General features: G+C 34.4%; 1 protein-coding gene and 1 long non-coding RNA gene across 2 annotated transcripts in view; one reads left to right on the forward strand and one right to left on the reverse strand.

The window, feature by feature from the left end:
• Positions 1–4,190: 4,190 nt before the first annotated feature.
• The window catches only part of LOC145261275 (alpha-N-acetylglucosaminidase-like), an 85,512-nt gene continuing 72,836 nt past the window's right edge, over positions 4,191–16,866 (reverse strand). Inside the window, exons 21-23 of the mRNA XM_080119751.1 lie at positions 14,235–14,292; positions 12,784–12,883; positions 4,191–5,831 (exon numbers count right to left, since the gene is read on the reverse strand). Of these exons, the coding sequence (XP_079975877.1) occupies positions 5,764–5,831; positions 12,784–12,883; positions 14,235–14,292 (226 nt within the window). The 3' untranslated portion in view covers positions 4,191–5,763. The remainder of the gene's footprint in view (positions 5,832–12,783; positions 12,884–14,234; positions 14,293–16,866) is intronic.
• LOC145261276 (uncharacterized) lies at positions 8,579–13,521 on the forward strand. Its single transcript, XR_013864439.1, has 2 exons — positions 8,579–8,637; positions 13,176–13,521. It is a non-coding gene; the product is annotated as an uncharacterized LOC145261276 (long non-coding RNA).

Here is a 16,866-nt window from a genome sequence, read left to right on the forward strand (position 1 = left end):
GAGAGAGAAAGAGGGAGAGAGAGAGAGAAAGAGAGAGACATGTTAGTACGAAGGAAGCCGGTTAAAGGAGAAAGAAAGGGCAAAGACTTCAGTGTGTTTACATATGTAGGAGCATGTGTCCGATAGTAGAGTCAGGGTAAAGGGTTAATGTCTCGTGGTAAGAAAAAGTAGGTGTGTGTGTGTGTGTGTGTCTGTGTGTTTCTGTGTGTGTGTCTGTGTGTCTGTGTGTCTGTGTGTTTGTGTGTGTATGCCTGTGTGTGTGTGTGTGTGTGTGTCAGAGTCGGTTCTTTAGCATGACAAAGAATGTTCATTAATGTACTGCACGTGGAAACAAATGAGAGTTTGAAAGGTTATCATGTTAGCTTGTAGTACTCAGGCAATGTGTGCTTCAGGGCAAAGCAGCGAGAAAGAGGATTTTTATATACTCTGCCATGTGATAGAGACATGGCTTGTGATTGGACAAGCCAGGGAGAAAATGGATTTCAAATCTCAAGTCGTGGGAAGTAGCTCCTGCCTGTGTTTGTAGCGAGTGTCAGCTGCTACAAGCTTTTTGGCATCTAGGGACTTGTATAGTGAAAAAAGTGGAAGGGGCACTAAATCTATGAATTAATCAGAGCACATTCTATTAAAGTACTTTTAAAAAAGGCAACATTGCATTGATGGGACAGAAGTTGGAGCTTGGTTGACAATGTGCACCTATTAGATTTTAAACTCTTTTTTTTTAACCTTGTCTAAGAGGGAGAGATTAGCAACAGATGCACTGGCTCAGATGTGGCAACAATACTTCATGCATGGGCAAATGCTGGTTTTGTAGAATTATAAGATTGCTAAGAACTTTGTACCAAAGATGTTACTAGATTTATCAAGAACCTTGATTCCAAAGTAACTGACCTTGCCAACATTCCAATTATAGTACTCAAAAAACTGTAACCAGACTAGCTCCTATATTTACACAGTTGTTTAAATGTTGCCTTAACGAAGGATGCTTCCCAACACCCTGGAAAACCTTGACAGTCTGCCAGTATTTAAAAAATATGGGAGATTAATCTTCTGCATCTCAGTACAAACTAAAAAAAAGCGGTCAATTTTTTAACTTTGACCCCTATTATGACCCCTTAACATTTATTGTTTTGGGCTCAAATCAAGTTATTAAGTTAGATCCATGTCCAAGGAACCTATATACAAAATTTCAAGTGTTTAGACCCAAAATTGTCGGAGGAGTTTGGTAGAGTTCTCAAAGATCAAATCGTTGAACTTTGACCCCTTAATAGCCAAATTTCTGGCCGAAAACAGATCACAAAGATTTTTCCAAATCTCAGTACACTGTATATCAAAATTCGAGTCTGTAAACTGAAAATTGATAGAATTATTGTGTAGGAAAATGTACACACACAGACACGTTCACTTTTATAGATTAAACAAAAATATATACGTACTAGCAGTTCCGCCTGGCTTTGCTCGGGCTCTATATACTGTTCATTAGGTTATGTGCATATGTATATATTAAAAAGTGTGAATATGTAAAGTAATGCCTTTTGGTTATCTTTCAGATGCAAGGTTCCTTGTTTACTTGCGGTTGTAACGATGTAAGATTCCGTTGTACGGAAGACCAAATCGGCTATAATTTAAATATTTAAATTTATTTACTAAATTTAAATATTTAAATTGATATACTGTTTAAATGATAATATACGTCTACGATGTTTTTATTGGCGCTTTTCTTCGTATTTTTTAATAACATTTTTTTGCACCATTTATAAGTTTGTTTTTTTTTTACAAATATTTTTTTGTAATACTGTAATAGTAAAATAAAGTTACATTTATTAATTATACGAAAAAAGTATCTCGTAATGTTTTCACACAAGATTTTTTTCCTGTTGATTTCTAACTTCAGTTACAAATTTCTAATAAAGATTATTATTTTTTTATTATTAAAAATACATTTCATGAAAACACTCATTATAAAATGTTCACGTTGTTTAATTAAAAGTTCTCAATTTTAATCTAATAGTTTTATAATTTTGTTATTTTGTTACAAATTTCTAATAAAGATTATTTTAATTTTAACGGTAATTTGGTTTTCATTGTAAACTCCATCATGTTAAAGGCGTTAAAATCACTTTAAATAGTAAATCAATTTTAATATTTAAAAAAAAAGAGAAATCAACAGGAAACAAATCTCGTGTGAAAACATTACGAGATACTTTTTCCGTATAATTAATAAATGTATCTTTATTTTACTATTACAGTATTAAAAAAATTATTTGTAAAAAGAACTTGTAAATGGTGCAAAAAAATGTTATTAAAAATGCGAAGAAAAGCGCCAATAAAAACATCATAGACATTTTGGCCGATTTGGTCTTCCGTACAACGGAATCTTACATCGTTAAAACCGCAAGTAAACAATGAACCTTGCATCTGAAAGATAACCTGCCTTTTTGTATAATAGTCTTCCTTAACTACCATAGAGAAAAGACAGACAGACGACATTTTCACTTTTATAGATATACTAGCATGGGTGCCCGGCGTTGCCCGGGTGTTTGGAGGTGTATGCTGAGCAAAAAAAAAAAAACAACAAAAAAGGTTAATTTTTTAAAATTTGACCACTATTATGACCCCTTAACATCTATTGTTTTGGGCTCATATTAAGTTATTAAGTTAGATCCATGTCCAAGGAACCTATATATAAAATTTCAAGTGTTTCGACCCAAAATTGACGGAGGAGTTTGGTAGAGTTTTCAAAGGTCAAATCGTTGAACTTTGACCCCCTTAACAGACAAATTTCTGGCCGAAAACGCATCACATAGATTTTCCCAAATTTCAGTACTCTGTATATCAAATTTCGAATCTGTAGATAAAAATTGACAGTTATTGTGTAGGGAAATGTACGCCCACACAGACAAACACACAGACCCGTTCACTTTTATATATATATATATATATATATATATATATAGATAGATAGATAGATAGATAGATAGATAGATAGACAGATAGATAGATTAAACAAAAATATATACGTATACATAAATATATATGGAAACAATTTTGTATTTACTGTAAACTTTTTATGCAAATATTATGCAAGTATAAATCATGTAGAATATCTGCATGAATATAATTACACGTAATAGTTAACTAAAGATGATCATCCTGTTAGAAAACCGAAGCAACTAATAGGGACTTGATTTTTTTTTTTTTTTTTTTTTTTTTTTTACACAGTGGTCACCACTTATCAAGGCCCGGATGCCACTCAGGTATAAGGGTTATTGCAAGTACAGTACGTTAGTGTGGAGATTTGATGAAGTGTTTACTTAAGGGGGCGGTTCATTAGGAATTCGTTAACGTTGGACTTGAAGACATCCAAGTTGTAGTCAGGTGGGAAGCAGGCAGATGGAACAGAGTTCCACAGGCGTGCAGTTCTAAGAAAGAAGCTTTGTTCATGGAATCTACGTTTTGATTTAGGCACAGATAAAGAGTGGGGGAAATTTTTCACAGTGGATTCAGCTAGACAGGTGTTTTTCGTGAAAGATTGGCGAGGGGGGACCAGAGATTGGAGGTCAGACGAGCACCTGCCATGGAAATAACGATAAAACAAGGATAGGCTCGCAACGTCTCTTCTGTGGGAGAGAAGTTGCAGGGTAGAGAAAAGGGCATCCCCCACTAAGCCACAAAGTCTATTTTGTACTCTGTCAAGGCAGGATAGGCTGTTTTTAGCAGCTCCTGCCCAGATGTGGCAGCAGTATTCCATCCTTGGACGTACTTGGCTTTTATATAGATAGAGAATTGCATCAGTAGTGAGATATCTTCTGGGGCGGTAAAAGGATCCCATCATCTTTCCAGTGACCTTGGCAACAGACTTGATGTACGTGTTCCATTTCAGATCAGGAGTAAAGGTCAAACCCAGAAGCTTGTCCAAACACTTGTTAAATTGAATGTTTAAAAGAATATGCAAATTAGCTAGATCTTTTGCTACTGAATGCAGTTACACAAGCCATATATAAGAAAATTGCATTTTCTTTTTAAATAAATAGAAAAGAGCATGTCTAATATGAATATCAATACACACAAAAGAAAAACGAATTTATATATATATATATATATATATATATATATATATATATATATATATATATATATATATATATAAAGATAGATTAAAAACAAAACAAGAAAAACAGTAATAACAATAAGAGGAAGAATGAAATGTTTTATTTCGTTATTTTGATGTTTAACAACGTTTAATTAAAAATTCAATAAACCCTATACTCCAAATGAACTGCAAAACTTTGGTGTTGTTGGATAATTCGTCACTGGCCTGAGGGAGATAACTCCATTTTACTAAACTTCAATGTGAATCATAGGACATGTTATACATTCATCTGTTTTAAAAATTTGCTTTTATTTATTTAACGAAGCTTGAATATTTATTTTTTATCACCACCAGGGGCCATCTTAAAAATCTGCACTTAATATGAACAAGAACTGTAAGTGAGAGTATTGGGCACTTTGTTGAAAATGTGTGAATTAGGAACGGCATTCTGAGATGTTAAAAAAACATTTAAAATGTTGTAAACTTGCTACAAATGAAAAGATTTTGACAAATGTTTTAAATACTGTAAACTTGTTAAAAAAATAAAAATTAAAAAAAATTTTTTCTCCATTTTTCAATGTTATGCATTTGGTAATTATGTGAACTAGGTCCTTTAATATAATAGGGGCATATTTAAAAAATTAAATAAACCCTATACCCCAAACAGACTACAAAAGTTTGTCGCTTTTGGATAATTCGTCACTAGTCTGAGGGAGATAACAAATGAACCATAATACTTGACTTAATTCAAATCATAAATAACTTTCTATTCTTTTTTTATTATTTGTACTATTCAGAGTACTGTTTTCATCTTGGATGTTATTCTCACAATGTTTCGGCTGATATAACCTCCGATCTTCTTCAGATTTCAAAAGTATTTTAAAATACTGTAAACTTGTTAAAAGGATAAAAATAAAAGAAACATGGTTATTCTTTTTCCAATGTTAAGGATGTCTGTTTTGAAACTTTAATTCAAGCCAGAAATTACTTTTTAATCGACAGTTTAAAGGCTTTAAAATAGCTTTCAAATTTCTGAACTATAACAAAATAAACAGATCCTGACCTTAAAAAAATATCTCTTAACAATTGATTAAAATGGCCGACTTATTTTACTATTTTGTTAGTGTTCAACATTTAAAATATTTTTTGAAAAAGTTAAACTGTTGAATAAACAATAGTTTTAGACTCAAATTAAAGATTAGAGGGATAGAAACAAGTTTTATAAACCAATGAAAAATATGAAGTTTTGTCTTTAAATCTAAATTCAAGACATGAATTCTTTTTTTATTATTTTAAAATTTTAAAACTTTAAAATTAGTTCCTAATTTTGAACTGTCACAAAGTAAACATTTAATAATAAGCTGTCTAATTTACTATGTTTTGAGGGTTTGAAATTTAGACATGATCCTGAAACACTTGAACCAATTCAATTCTGTATAGATGCCTTTGGTTCAACAAGACACCTGAAGAAGGCCAGAGCTTGCATCAACCAAAAAATTGTGAAAATAACACTCAAGATGAGAACAGTCGTCCGAATAATCCGAATCATCAATCCTCATCTGAAACATTCGGAAACATAAAAATCCATGGTTATTAAATCATGCTTTTTTCTTAATTTAAATAGGTTTGTCAATTTTTAAAAAATATTTTCCTGGTCAATTATTCGTCTATCACTGAAAGGTGTACAATGCACGGCGATATTTCATGTACATCTCGGCAACCAGAAATTTTGAATCACCTGAAATTGAAGAGAAGTCGAATTAGTAAGAAAGGCTGCAGTGAATCGTTATTTCACAAACAGATCTGCTACACGCGTTCAAAGGGAGATAACTCCTATTAAATATTTATTTTTCAAAATGTAAGTTTAGTAAGTCAATTTGTGGATTAAAAAAAAAAAATAAACAAATATTTAACTTAAAAAAATACACATCAAGTGCGCTTGAAAGCCATCCTCAGTATGTTGTTCCTTTCTTTATTCTTTTTTTCTCTTCTTCTTTCTTGCCATGTCGTAAAGTTGGAGAAAGAAAAGTCTGTAAAGAACCGCGCGTTGTATGTCAGTGGTTGTATTTTGAAATGTTTGAACGATGCATAGGCAACGCGAGAATAACGTCAAGGGTATGAGTTCCATATACAAACGTTGATTTAATTTGAATAAAATAAAATACGCATCAAGTGCGCTTGAAAGCCAAATCACAACGTAATATTAGGAAAATAAACAAATATTTTACTTGTTTGAAATTTATAACATAAATATATTTCGGAGCTAAACTCCATCCTCAGTATGCTTTCTTTTTTTTTTCTTCTTTCATTTTTTTTTGTTTTTTTTTGTTTTATGAAATCTTTTTATTTTCTTTGTTTAGGCGGCAATTCGTAAAGAACTCAATGAATATAAAAGTAAAGAAATGGAAGTGCATGAAGATAGTCGGCATTTAACAAGGTTTGTTAGAAATCTTTTTTTGCTTTCTGAATTTATTTAATATGTCAGCAACACGCACGCATAGATAATACTGAGTATAAACCTCTTTTAAGTCATAAGCATTGATTAGCTGAGCCGATCTATCTGGTCGGGCTTCTTGCCTGGATCAATATGACTCTCTCTCCAACTTTCCCTGTCTTCCATCAACTGCCTCAGATCTTCAGAAATGTTATCAAACGGTTAATAAGAATTGATTTTTATAAAATAAAATACACATCAAGTGCGCTTGAAAACCAAATCACAACGTAATATTAGGAAAATAAACAAATATTTTACTTGTTTGAAATTTATAACATAAATATATTTCGGAGCTAAACTCCATCCTCAGTATGTTGTTTCTTTCTTTTTTCTTTTTTTTTTCTCTTCTTCTTTCTTGCCATGTTGTAAAGTTAGAAAAAGAAAAGTCTGCAAAGAGTCATGCATTGTATTGCAGTGGTTGTATTTTGAAATGTTGGAATAGTGCGTAGGGAATGCAAGAATAACGTTATATGGAACTCATACACTGGACGTTATTCTCGCGTTGCTTATGCACTGTTCCAGCATTTCAAAATACAATCACTGAGATACAATGCACGGCTCTTTACAAACATACTTTTCTTTCTCCAACTTGATAACATGGCAAGAAAAGAAAGATGAAAGAAAAAAAAAAGAAACAACATACATGGAGTTTAGCTCTGAAATATATTTATGTTATAAATTTCAAACAAGTAAAATATTTGTTTATTTTCCTAATATTACGTTGTGATTTGGCTTTCAAACGCACTTGATGCATATTTTATTTTATTAAAATTAAATCAACTTTGCTATATGGTTGGTTGGTTGGTTGTTTTGTTTTACGGCATATCAACCCTTTTCAGGTTATTTAATGCCGAATCTGATGATTTTGAAGAACGATTTTTTAATATAATATATTTGTTTTTTAAGTTGTATTCTATTTAATCCATAGTTGGGACCCTAAGAGGTGCTACCACTCTGGGTCAGAGTGGACCTGGGAGCAATGGCAATTAAAGGATGGCTCCACACTCCCCAAAGCCCGCAAGCTAGGGCCTCACCACTGGATATAGTTTAAGGTCATATCCAGGACCTTTGCTATATGGAACTCATACCCTTGGCGAAATAAATATTTATTTGTTAATAAATCAAACTTTTTGACGTCATCACGTCTTCATCAGATTACATTCCATGCGCGACATTGTGCATCTTGGACATTTAAAAATGAACGCACGGATCCTATTTTTCTTAGCAGCATCATGCCATAAGGAGGAAAATGTGTCTATGCTGATGAAAAACAAATAAATGTTTGTTTATTAAAAAAAAATTGGTTTACTGAACTTACATTTTTGAATTGAAATTTAAGCAACGATTTTATCACAGAAAAAAAATAACCTTCATGTTTATGTTTTAATGCGAAATTGTCACAAATGAATTGCTTTGTACAAATTTACTGTTTCCTTTAAAAATAATTTATGTCACAAATAGTAATGATTACCCTAATTGTATTTATCCTTGATATAAATAGATAAGTACCTATTTACAATGCCTCCCCACGGGACAGAGTTAGACACCAGGGTCGTTTTTTAACGTGGAGAAAAGGTATAAAAATAAAAATTGTCTCGGTCGCGAAGGATTTCTCCTCCACTGAAAGAGAACGAGAAATGGAAGTGCCGCATCTGAAGAACAGATACTACACTTTGAAGTATCTCATTGGAACCCACCACACCATTGCCAATCAGTTTAAGATCTGGTGGAGGAACATAAATTGTTGGATATCTTTTTACACCCCAACGTGATTTTCTTTCCCTCTGACAGCAGTAAACTGATTCTAGCAGCTCATATGCTGTATCTTATAAAGACTGACTATTATTTATGTTTTGTGTACTTCTCTTCTTTGATGTAAATAGACGGAAGTGTTTGACCCCCCCCCCCCCACCTGTCAATCAGAAGCTTTGATGTAGTAATACAAATTGTTGGGTTTTTTTCTTACATCACCCATGTGATTCCGTTTCCGGCTGGCAGCAATTGGAGCCAGTATACCGACTAGAGCTGGTCACGTGTTGCACTTACGAAGGTAGATCTCTTAGCTGTTTTAATTGCTTTTCAACATAAACCAATAAAAGTTGTTTTTTAAAACTCCTATGTCGCCTGTGAATGAACTTCCCAGCCAGCCTGAATGATCGGCCCATCATCGGCCCATTACAGTGTTTGTCGGCTGATCGTCGGTTATGTATGGGCCGATGATGGGCCGATCATTCAGGCTGGCTGGGTTTTTGGGGTGAGATAAACTGTATATTACAGCCTATCATTTCCTTTAATTATAATGAAGAAAAATAACATCCATTATAATGGAATTAGATTAATCTAATATATAAAAAGCTATATGTCTGTCTGTCTATTTGTCTGTCTATTTGTCCGTCTGTCTGTCTCCATATTTTTAAACTCTATCTCCTCCGAAACTAAAAGTTGCAGAGCAGTGCTAGATGCCTCAAATGATTGGATTTTTTTGGGCCGTTCTTTTATGAGTCTTTAATCGGTTAAACTAGTTTTTAAAGGGTCAAAAAGGGGTCAAAAATGAAAAAATCGTTATAAATTTTGTACATTAATCTTAGTTTATTTTTACTTTTTAATTTTTAATCAGTTCATATACGTATCACGTTGGTACAGTGGTAACGTCACCAGCTTTGAATGCTACAGTTTTGCTTTGGGTTTCGATTCTATCTGATGGCACCCAAATACTTGTTTTTTTACGTTTGAAATTACTCTATAATAATCACAACTCTATAATAATCACGACTCTATAATAATCATGACTCTGTAATAATCACGACTCTATAATAATCATGACTCTGTAATAATCATGACTCTATAATAATAATATATACGAAATCTGGCATGAATTAAAATATCATATGAAAGCATATTTTATGACCGAGCAAGGCCTGCTAATACAGAAATAATAGTAAAAAAAAACAAACAACAAAAAAAGAAATTATGCAAGTTTAAAGACAAACGCAAAAGAGTCTTAATACATGATGCACAAAAAAGGTACACTACAAACGTAACATGTATGTTAAAAGTCCCTACATAAAAGTCGAAACAAATATGAATTGCCAAGGTAAATATGGAGAATTTGATGGGCGATGTAAAATACATTTGTTAAGAGAAGTTTAAGATGCAATAAGATAAATTCAGCAATAATGGTACAAAAATATGAAAATTTAAAATAAAAACATATATTGTTCCTATTTACTTGCCTCCCCACAAGGGCAGAGTTAGACACAAAGTCGGTTTTTAATGTGGGGGAAATCCAGCTCCCCAAAAAGGGACAGTCTGGATAGGAACAAAAATAAAAATTGTCTCCATCATGAAGGATTTCAGTAACATTGAATGTTACCATCCATTTACAACCGCATTCCACTACAGACTGAAGGTCGTTTTCTTGGATATGTGTTCATTCATTTTGGCCCACATGTCTTCTATAGAGCGTTGTTTCACCAGCAAATACACTCATCTCAGACACAATTTTATCAGGGAGTTTGTTCATCAATATCAGGAATAATAGAGGTCCAAGGATTGACTCCTAAGACAGACCTGCATTAATATTCTTTCTTTGTTTTAATTTTCTTATCATTGTGCTTTTCCTGGAGATGGGGCATTCTACCGGACCAAACATTCTCCCATTAGTTTAGTTACTCCAACCGAGAGATCTTTTTAACATTCTAACCGTCCCTTTAAGTGCTATTGCTTGTTTGTATTTCTTTTGCACTTCGTTCACCGGGGTATATTCGCCAGGTAGTTTTTGAAATTTTTTTTTTTTTTATGTACGTCTGTCAAGAAAAATCTGGATTTTTGTCTTGAAGGATTTAATTTTATTTAATATTCGTCCATTAATATCATATGATTTAATTTTTATTAAAAGCCCATTATGCCAGACATTGTTAAATGCTCTGAATCTATAAAGGGCTACCATTTTATCTTTTCTTGCCTTATCCAATGTATCGTATATGCGATATTTGCAGTAGAACTGGATTGTCTAAATCCACATGGTCAGTCAGAGAGAAAATTAGGTTTTATGAGGGGGGTGAAATAACGCTTTATTGACTAATGACTCAAAAATTTTAGTGAAGTGAAAATGGAGATTGATGGGACAATAATTGAGCGGGTCAGTTCTTTCACCAGAATTCTTGTAGACTGTTATCACAGAAGCAATTTCCCATCAGAGAAACAAGATTCAGCAAGGCATTTGTTGTAGAGTTTAAGTGGAGCATTTCTTTATTAGTATAGCAGGGATGGGATCAGGTTCACATGCCTTGGATGTGTCTAAGTTTTTATGATATTGTGGGCATAAGAAGGAATGATTTCTGGATCATCAAGTGTGTTTTCTGTCCCTATAGAAACATTTGGGAGGGAGTGGTGTGAATCTTGATACCAATGCAATTTTGGTTGAAGACACTATTTGGTATGAGACAAAGATAAATAAATTAAATCACAATATTGAAGAATTCAATCATTTTTTGATTAAATATTTATTCACCAATGTAATGTATCAAATCACTGTGGTATATGTTATACTTTTATTCTTATTTTAACTTTATAATTATTATTATTATTATTATTATTATTATTATTATTATTATTGTTGTTGTTATTATTATTATTGTTATTATTATTATTATTTGTTTATTCATTTTTTATTTCAAAGTTACCTCCTTTTTAGAAAGAAATTTCCACTCAATTCTGAGAGTGTTTTTATAGCAGACACAATTACAAACAACCACAACAGAAGCAGCAGCAGTAACACCTTGCAGTTTAATCTGCTCCTGGTTTATAAGCTCAGTGCTGATTGGTTTTAAGCATCCAAGTTCCCTTCTGGTTTGTCCAATTAGAGGCTATCTCTCAAGTGAGCTGAGCATGTTAATAAAAAGAGTTAAGACATGGCTACTTCCTCTTTCCTAGGTCTGGACACAGTAGCAAAACAGACCCCCTCCCCAACCCACTACCCCGAGTGTTTGGTTCTGGGCTTGACTTCGACAAGGAGATATGTAATCCATCATGGCTAACACCGGACCTTGACTTCAACACATGAACTCTATTTTGCCCCAAATAGGACTTCCTAACTTCTTAGACTATGTCCATGTCCATTCCCTTATTCTCTTTTTTCATTGCGCTTTTGCCTAACAAAGATGATCAATAAAATTGTTTTAAATATTAGAATGAGAATTTGACTTTCTAATCTACATTTTCGTTTAGAAGCCAGGAACCGGAATTTGAGGAATTATGGGTTATATTTTGTAGCAGTCTCACAAAAAAGTTAATAAAAATAATAATTTAATGTGCAACTATCGAACACACACGCGCGTGCGCGCGCGAGAAGTGACCACATAATTCGATAATATAGTTTAGAAAGTTAAAATGAAAATAAATACGCCTTTTAAATAGTAAGGGAGATAACTCTGTAACTATTTACCTATCTATTTAAGAATAGCAGGGCTAACCTGTGTTGCTCAGGGTAAAAGTGTACCAGATTTCTATTAAAACTTCTATCTCGTTACCACTCTCTCTCTATCCGTCTCTCTATCTTTCTCTCCCCCTCTTCCCCCTTTTTACCTCTCCCTCTCCTTAATCCTCTCTTTCTCTCTCACCCAACCCATTCGTCTCTAGCTGGATACACACATAGACAACTCCTTTATATAATATAAATTCTTTTAGGAATGAGTCGACATTTTCTTCCAAAGTCGTACATAATAACACTAAAAGTCGATCCAGTTGACACCCAGATAATGAATAAATTTTTCTAAATTTTAGATATTACTTTTCCGAGGCAACTCTGTCGGTAGTATTTGTTTTATTGTTTTTTTTTTTTTTCTTGTTTTTTTTTTTACACAGAGATCACCACTTATCAAGGCCCATAAGCCACTCAGGGATAAGGGTTATTGTTTTTGAGTTTTAGCCAGACATACAAACAAACATACAACTGCCCTATATATAATAGATGGACATTTACCTTTCGGCTAGGATCAAAGTGTAATATCTGTTCTGATAAGGCAATTCATTTTTTTATCCTCGATCAGTAGAAGAGAAATCCTTCCAAACTGAGGAAGTTTTCTTTTTGTCCCAATCCAGAGTGCCCCATTAAGCTAGATTTTCCTCACCTTAAAAATCAGCTTGTGTCTAACTCTATGCTTTTGCAGAGGGGCAAGTAAATAGGGCCACTTACCTCTGGGTCGAGTCGGGAAAAGAGATCGGTCAAAGGTAAATGGTCGCTCAACTTCCCTGAAGACTCTTTCGTTAAATTTGCCTTGATTGAATGGAACATTCTGAAAAGAAAAAAATATATCATCAATTTTGCAAAAAAAAAAGAAAAAAACAGTTTTGCTTTCTAAACATGCATGTTTGTAACAAACATATAAACGTTATTCTGTTTCTGAACAGTAGGATCTGTTATTAGAATTCCCCCACCCACCCCCTCCCTCCTTTCTCACTGATGAGTTATTTCCTGGTCCTTTTCAGTTGGTAGGAATTTTGGTCTATGCTGCTTTAAGAGTCACATGAGGTCACTTATAAAAACCCTAACATACTTTTTTTTTTTTCCCTTTCTTTTTAATCCAGCAGCAGAATGCGGCTAAAGCTCGGTGACACATACCCAAGTCGGCAATCACAGAAACCCAGTCCCTATTCTACCATTACTGACCTGAACTGAAAATTATTTTCAGACAAGCCCATGGCGACAGTTACAAGTTAGCCATCATTTATCACCGAATTCCTGTTTGGATTGTAACCTACTTTCACACGAAAAGAGCCGGAATCGAGGGATGCGCATGTGCCAGTTGTCGCTTGAACTTTTCCTCCCAGATACGTTCTTGCGAAACATGTTTTTTGCAACTACTTTCTGTACAATTAATTTTTTCTTGTATCAGCCGTTTGTTCACCCGATAAAATTGTTTTAAATATTGTACACCCTTGTTGTGTTCCTTCTCTTTTTTTCTCTATATCGATTCATATGTATTTCTTCTGTTTCTTAAACTTTCCAGTTTGAGACGTTTTCTTTCTTTCTTATTCATTTTTTACTTCACCGATTGAGACGCAAACCAACTATCGCCATATTCTGTTTCAGAGCTTATCCTCGATTTGATACCACATTCTCACACGTGAGAACTGAACTTTTCCCCTGTATTTTGTAAAAAACGTGCTTTGTGAGAATTTATAATGGATAAAGTACTTGGTAAAATTCAGCTGAAAGTGCCACTCTTCAGAAGGTTGAAGGTCTAAGCTTCAGTGTGCGGGATACTAAGAATACAATTGCGCTTTACTTAAAACTGGCTGACAGAACAAGAGCATGTTACCCTGTTAATTAAATAAAGCCAGCCAGTGTTACAGCGTTATTTCAACCTTGAGTGTGATCGATCAATGAAAATGTTATTTCAACCTTAAGTGTGACAGATTAATAAGACCGATTATAGTGTAGTATCTGTTCTGATACTCATCTTCTCTGTCCTTTGTCAGTAAAGGAGATATCCTTCTAGACTGAGGCAATGTAAACTCTTGTTCCATTCCAGAGTGACCACTTTTAGAGAGTTTAATTTTTCCTATATTAAAAATGTTCCTTTTGCCTAACTCTGTGAAACATTGGAGAGAAAAAAAAAAGAAAATTATAAAAGTAAAACTCACATCACGCAGGGCATCCTGTAGCATGTCAGTGAATAATGACCATCTTGCACCGTAATAACTGAAAACAAAATGGAAAGATTTAGAAATTATCACTAAATGATAGATGCTACGTGGAAGTCATATAGGCTTCATGAAATTGAGCTTATTTAATTGTGATAATGAAAAGAAAACAAAAAAGTTTGGTTATCTGTCCATAAAAAATATAAATTTGCAATCTGTATAAAAAAATAAAAATATAGGCTCCATGAAATTGAGCTTATTTAATTGCAATAATAATAATAAAAAAAACGTTTGCAATGTGTAAAAATAAAATCGGTAATTGTAAGAAATTGGTGCCGAGAGGGTTTCAGTACTTATGAAGTTAATCAAGATTGTTGTTGAACGTAACAGAAAGCATATGAGCGCGTGTGAAAATATCAGCAGCAGCAACAGCCAACAGATAGATGGCTAGCGAAGGTATTAGCAGCAGCGCATATGCAAAACAGCCTATCCTGCCTTGACAGAGTACAAAATAGACTTCGTGGCTTAGTGGGGGATGCTCTTTTTTCTACCCTGCAACCTCTCTCCCACAGAAGAGACGTTGCGAGCCTGTCCTTGTTTTATCGTTATTTCCATGGCAGATGCTCGGTCCCTGGTCCCCCCTCGCCAATCTTTCACGAGAAACACCCGTCTAGCTGAATCCACTGTGAAAAATTTCCCCCACTCTTTATCTGTGCCTAAATCAAAACGCGGATTCCATGAACAAAGCTTCTTTCTTAGAAGTGCACGCCTGTGGAACTCTGTTCCGTCTGCCTGCTTCCCTCCGGACTACAACTTGGATGTCTTCAAGTCCAATGTTAACAAATTCCTAATGAACCGCCCCCTTAAGTAAACACTTCAGCAAATCTCCTCACTAACTTAATGTACTTGCAATAACCCTTATCCCTGAGTGGCTTCCGGGCCTTGATAAGTGGTGATCACTGTGTAAAAAAAAAAAAAAAAAAAAAAAAAATGCAAATTGACAAGTGTGCATTGGATTGCGGCAAAAGTGAAAAGAAAAAAAAGGAGAGAAAAATACACCACGTGGTGAGGAGCAAAAAAAAAAAAACGAGTGAGATGGACGTGTGGCCCATTGGTGGTGTTGAAAAACTTTTAAGCTGGTGTCAAGACGGCAGGGTGTTGTTAATCTCATGGCAGACGAAATGAACAGTTAGAAAAAACAAAAGTAATGGTAATAAATTCCTTTTGCTAAAACAGAAAAAAAAATAACGCAGAGTTGGATTTATTTATTTTTGTTTGTTCCTTTTCAATGGTACCAGACGGCGTGGGAGTCTGAGAGAAGTTTGAACTGTAACAAACGGTTTGAGAATATTTCTGAGCCTGAAGACTGACAATATGAATAAAAACGTTGTTACATATTTGTTCGAATTAGACACAATATGAATAAAAAAGCGTAATTAGTGTAACATAGTGAATTTGAGTGCGTCAGAAAATATCTGCAGCAGCAAAGGATGGCTGGCTTGCATAGAGATTAGCAGTAGCAACAATACCCGAAAAACACTCATATGCAAATTAGGAAGTGCGCAAGAAAATAAAGAAAAATGGAGAAGCAAAAATGTGATCAGAAGAAGAAAGTTGACGTTGAAGAAAATGGATGTGTAAAGTCGAGGATGAAAATGGGCCGGCTATGGCTGGCACGCGATCGGAGGAAGAAGAAAAGTGTACATCAGGTGAGATGGACAATGGCAAGAGATTTTTTTTAAAACCCTTATCCCCGAGTGGCTTCTGGGTCTTGATAAGTAGTGATTTCCAGGTAAAAAAAAAAAAGTGGTGTCATGATGGGAGAGTAAAGTGTAATAAATGTGTTGTTTAAAAAAAAAGAAGGAAAAAATGGCGACCCGGACTTTTCTTTCTTTCTTTTGTTTGTAACGTTACAGTGTCATGTTCATCTGAGTTAGACATGATATGAATAAAAAGGCGTGGTTGCATTATCTATATATTAATACGATATTTTGTGTGTGCGTCAACGTCTGTATTAACTCTTAACTGCTTAAAAACAACCCACTATGAAATGAACAGCGACGACGAACGCCGTAAATGAAGCATTGTAACTGTTCGAGACAAGATCAAAGGGTAGTATCTGTTCTTCAGATGCTGCACTTCTATTTCTTGTTCTCTTTCAGTGGCGGAGAAATCCTTCACGACTGAGACAATTTTTATTTTTGTACCTTTTCTCCACGTTAAAAAACGACCCTGGTGTCTAACTCTGTCCCGTGGGGAGGCATAGTAAATAGGTACACTAACTAACGCTTCCCCCCTCTCTCTCTCTCTCTCTCTCTCTCTCCCTTTCCTTGCATCTATCTCTCCCTCTCCCCTTCTCATCTAATTAATATACCTTGAACAGGGGGAAAAAAGTAGTCAAAATTTTCAACCCCAAAAATTGAAACTCCTATTTCCCCCCCTCCTTTCATTACCCCCTCTCTTTTCTCTTTACCATCCTCTCTCCACCTCCCCCTCCCTATATCCACATATCTCCACCCAAGCCTATCTGAATCTGCTACACCCCCCACACACAATACAACCTAATATATTTTAACCTTCAAAACTGAAATATTGCCATTACCCGCCCCCCTATTATCTCCTATCCCAACCC

The sequence above is a fragment of the Euprymna scolopes genome, chromosome 37, assembly GCF_053919585.1.
Source record: "Euprymna scolopes isolate OS-2025 chromosome 37, ASM5391958v1, whole genome shotgun sequence".
Taxonomy (NCBI): Eukaryota; Metazoa; Mollusca; class Cephalopoda; order Sepiida; family Sepiolidae; genus Euprymna; species Euprymna scolopes.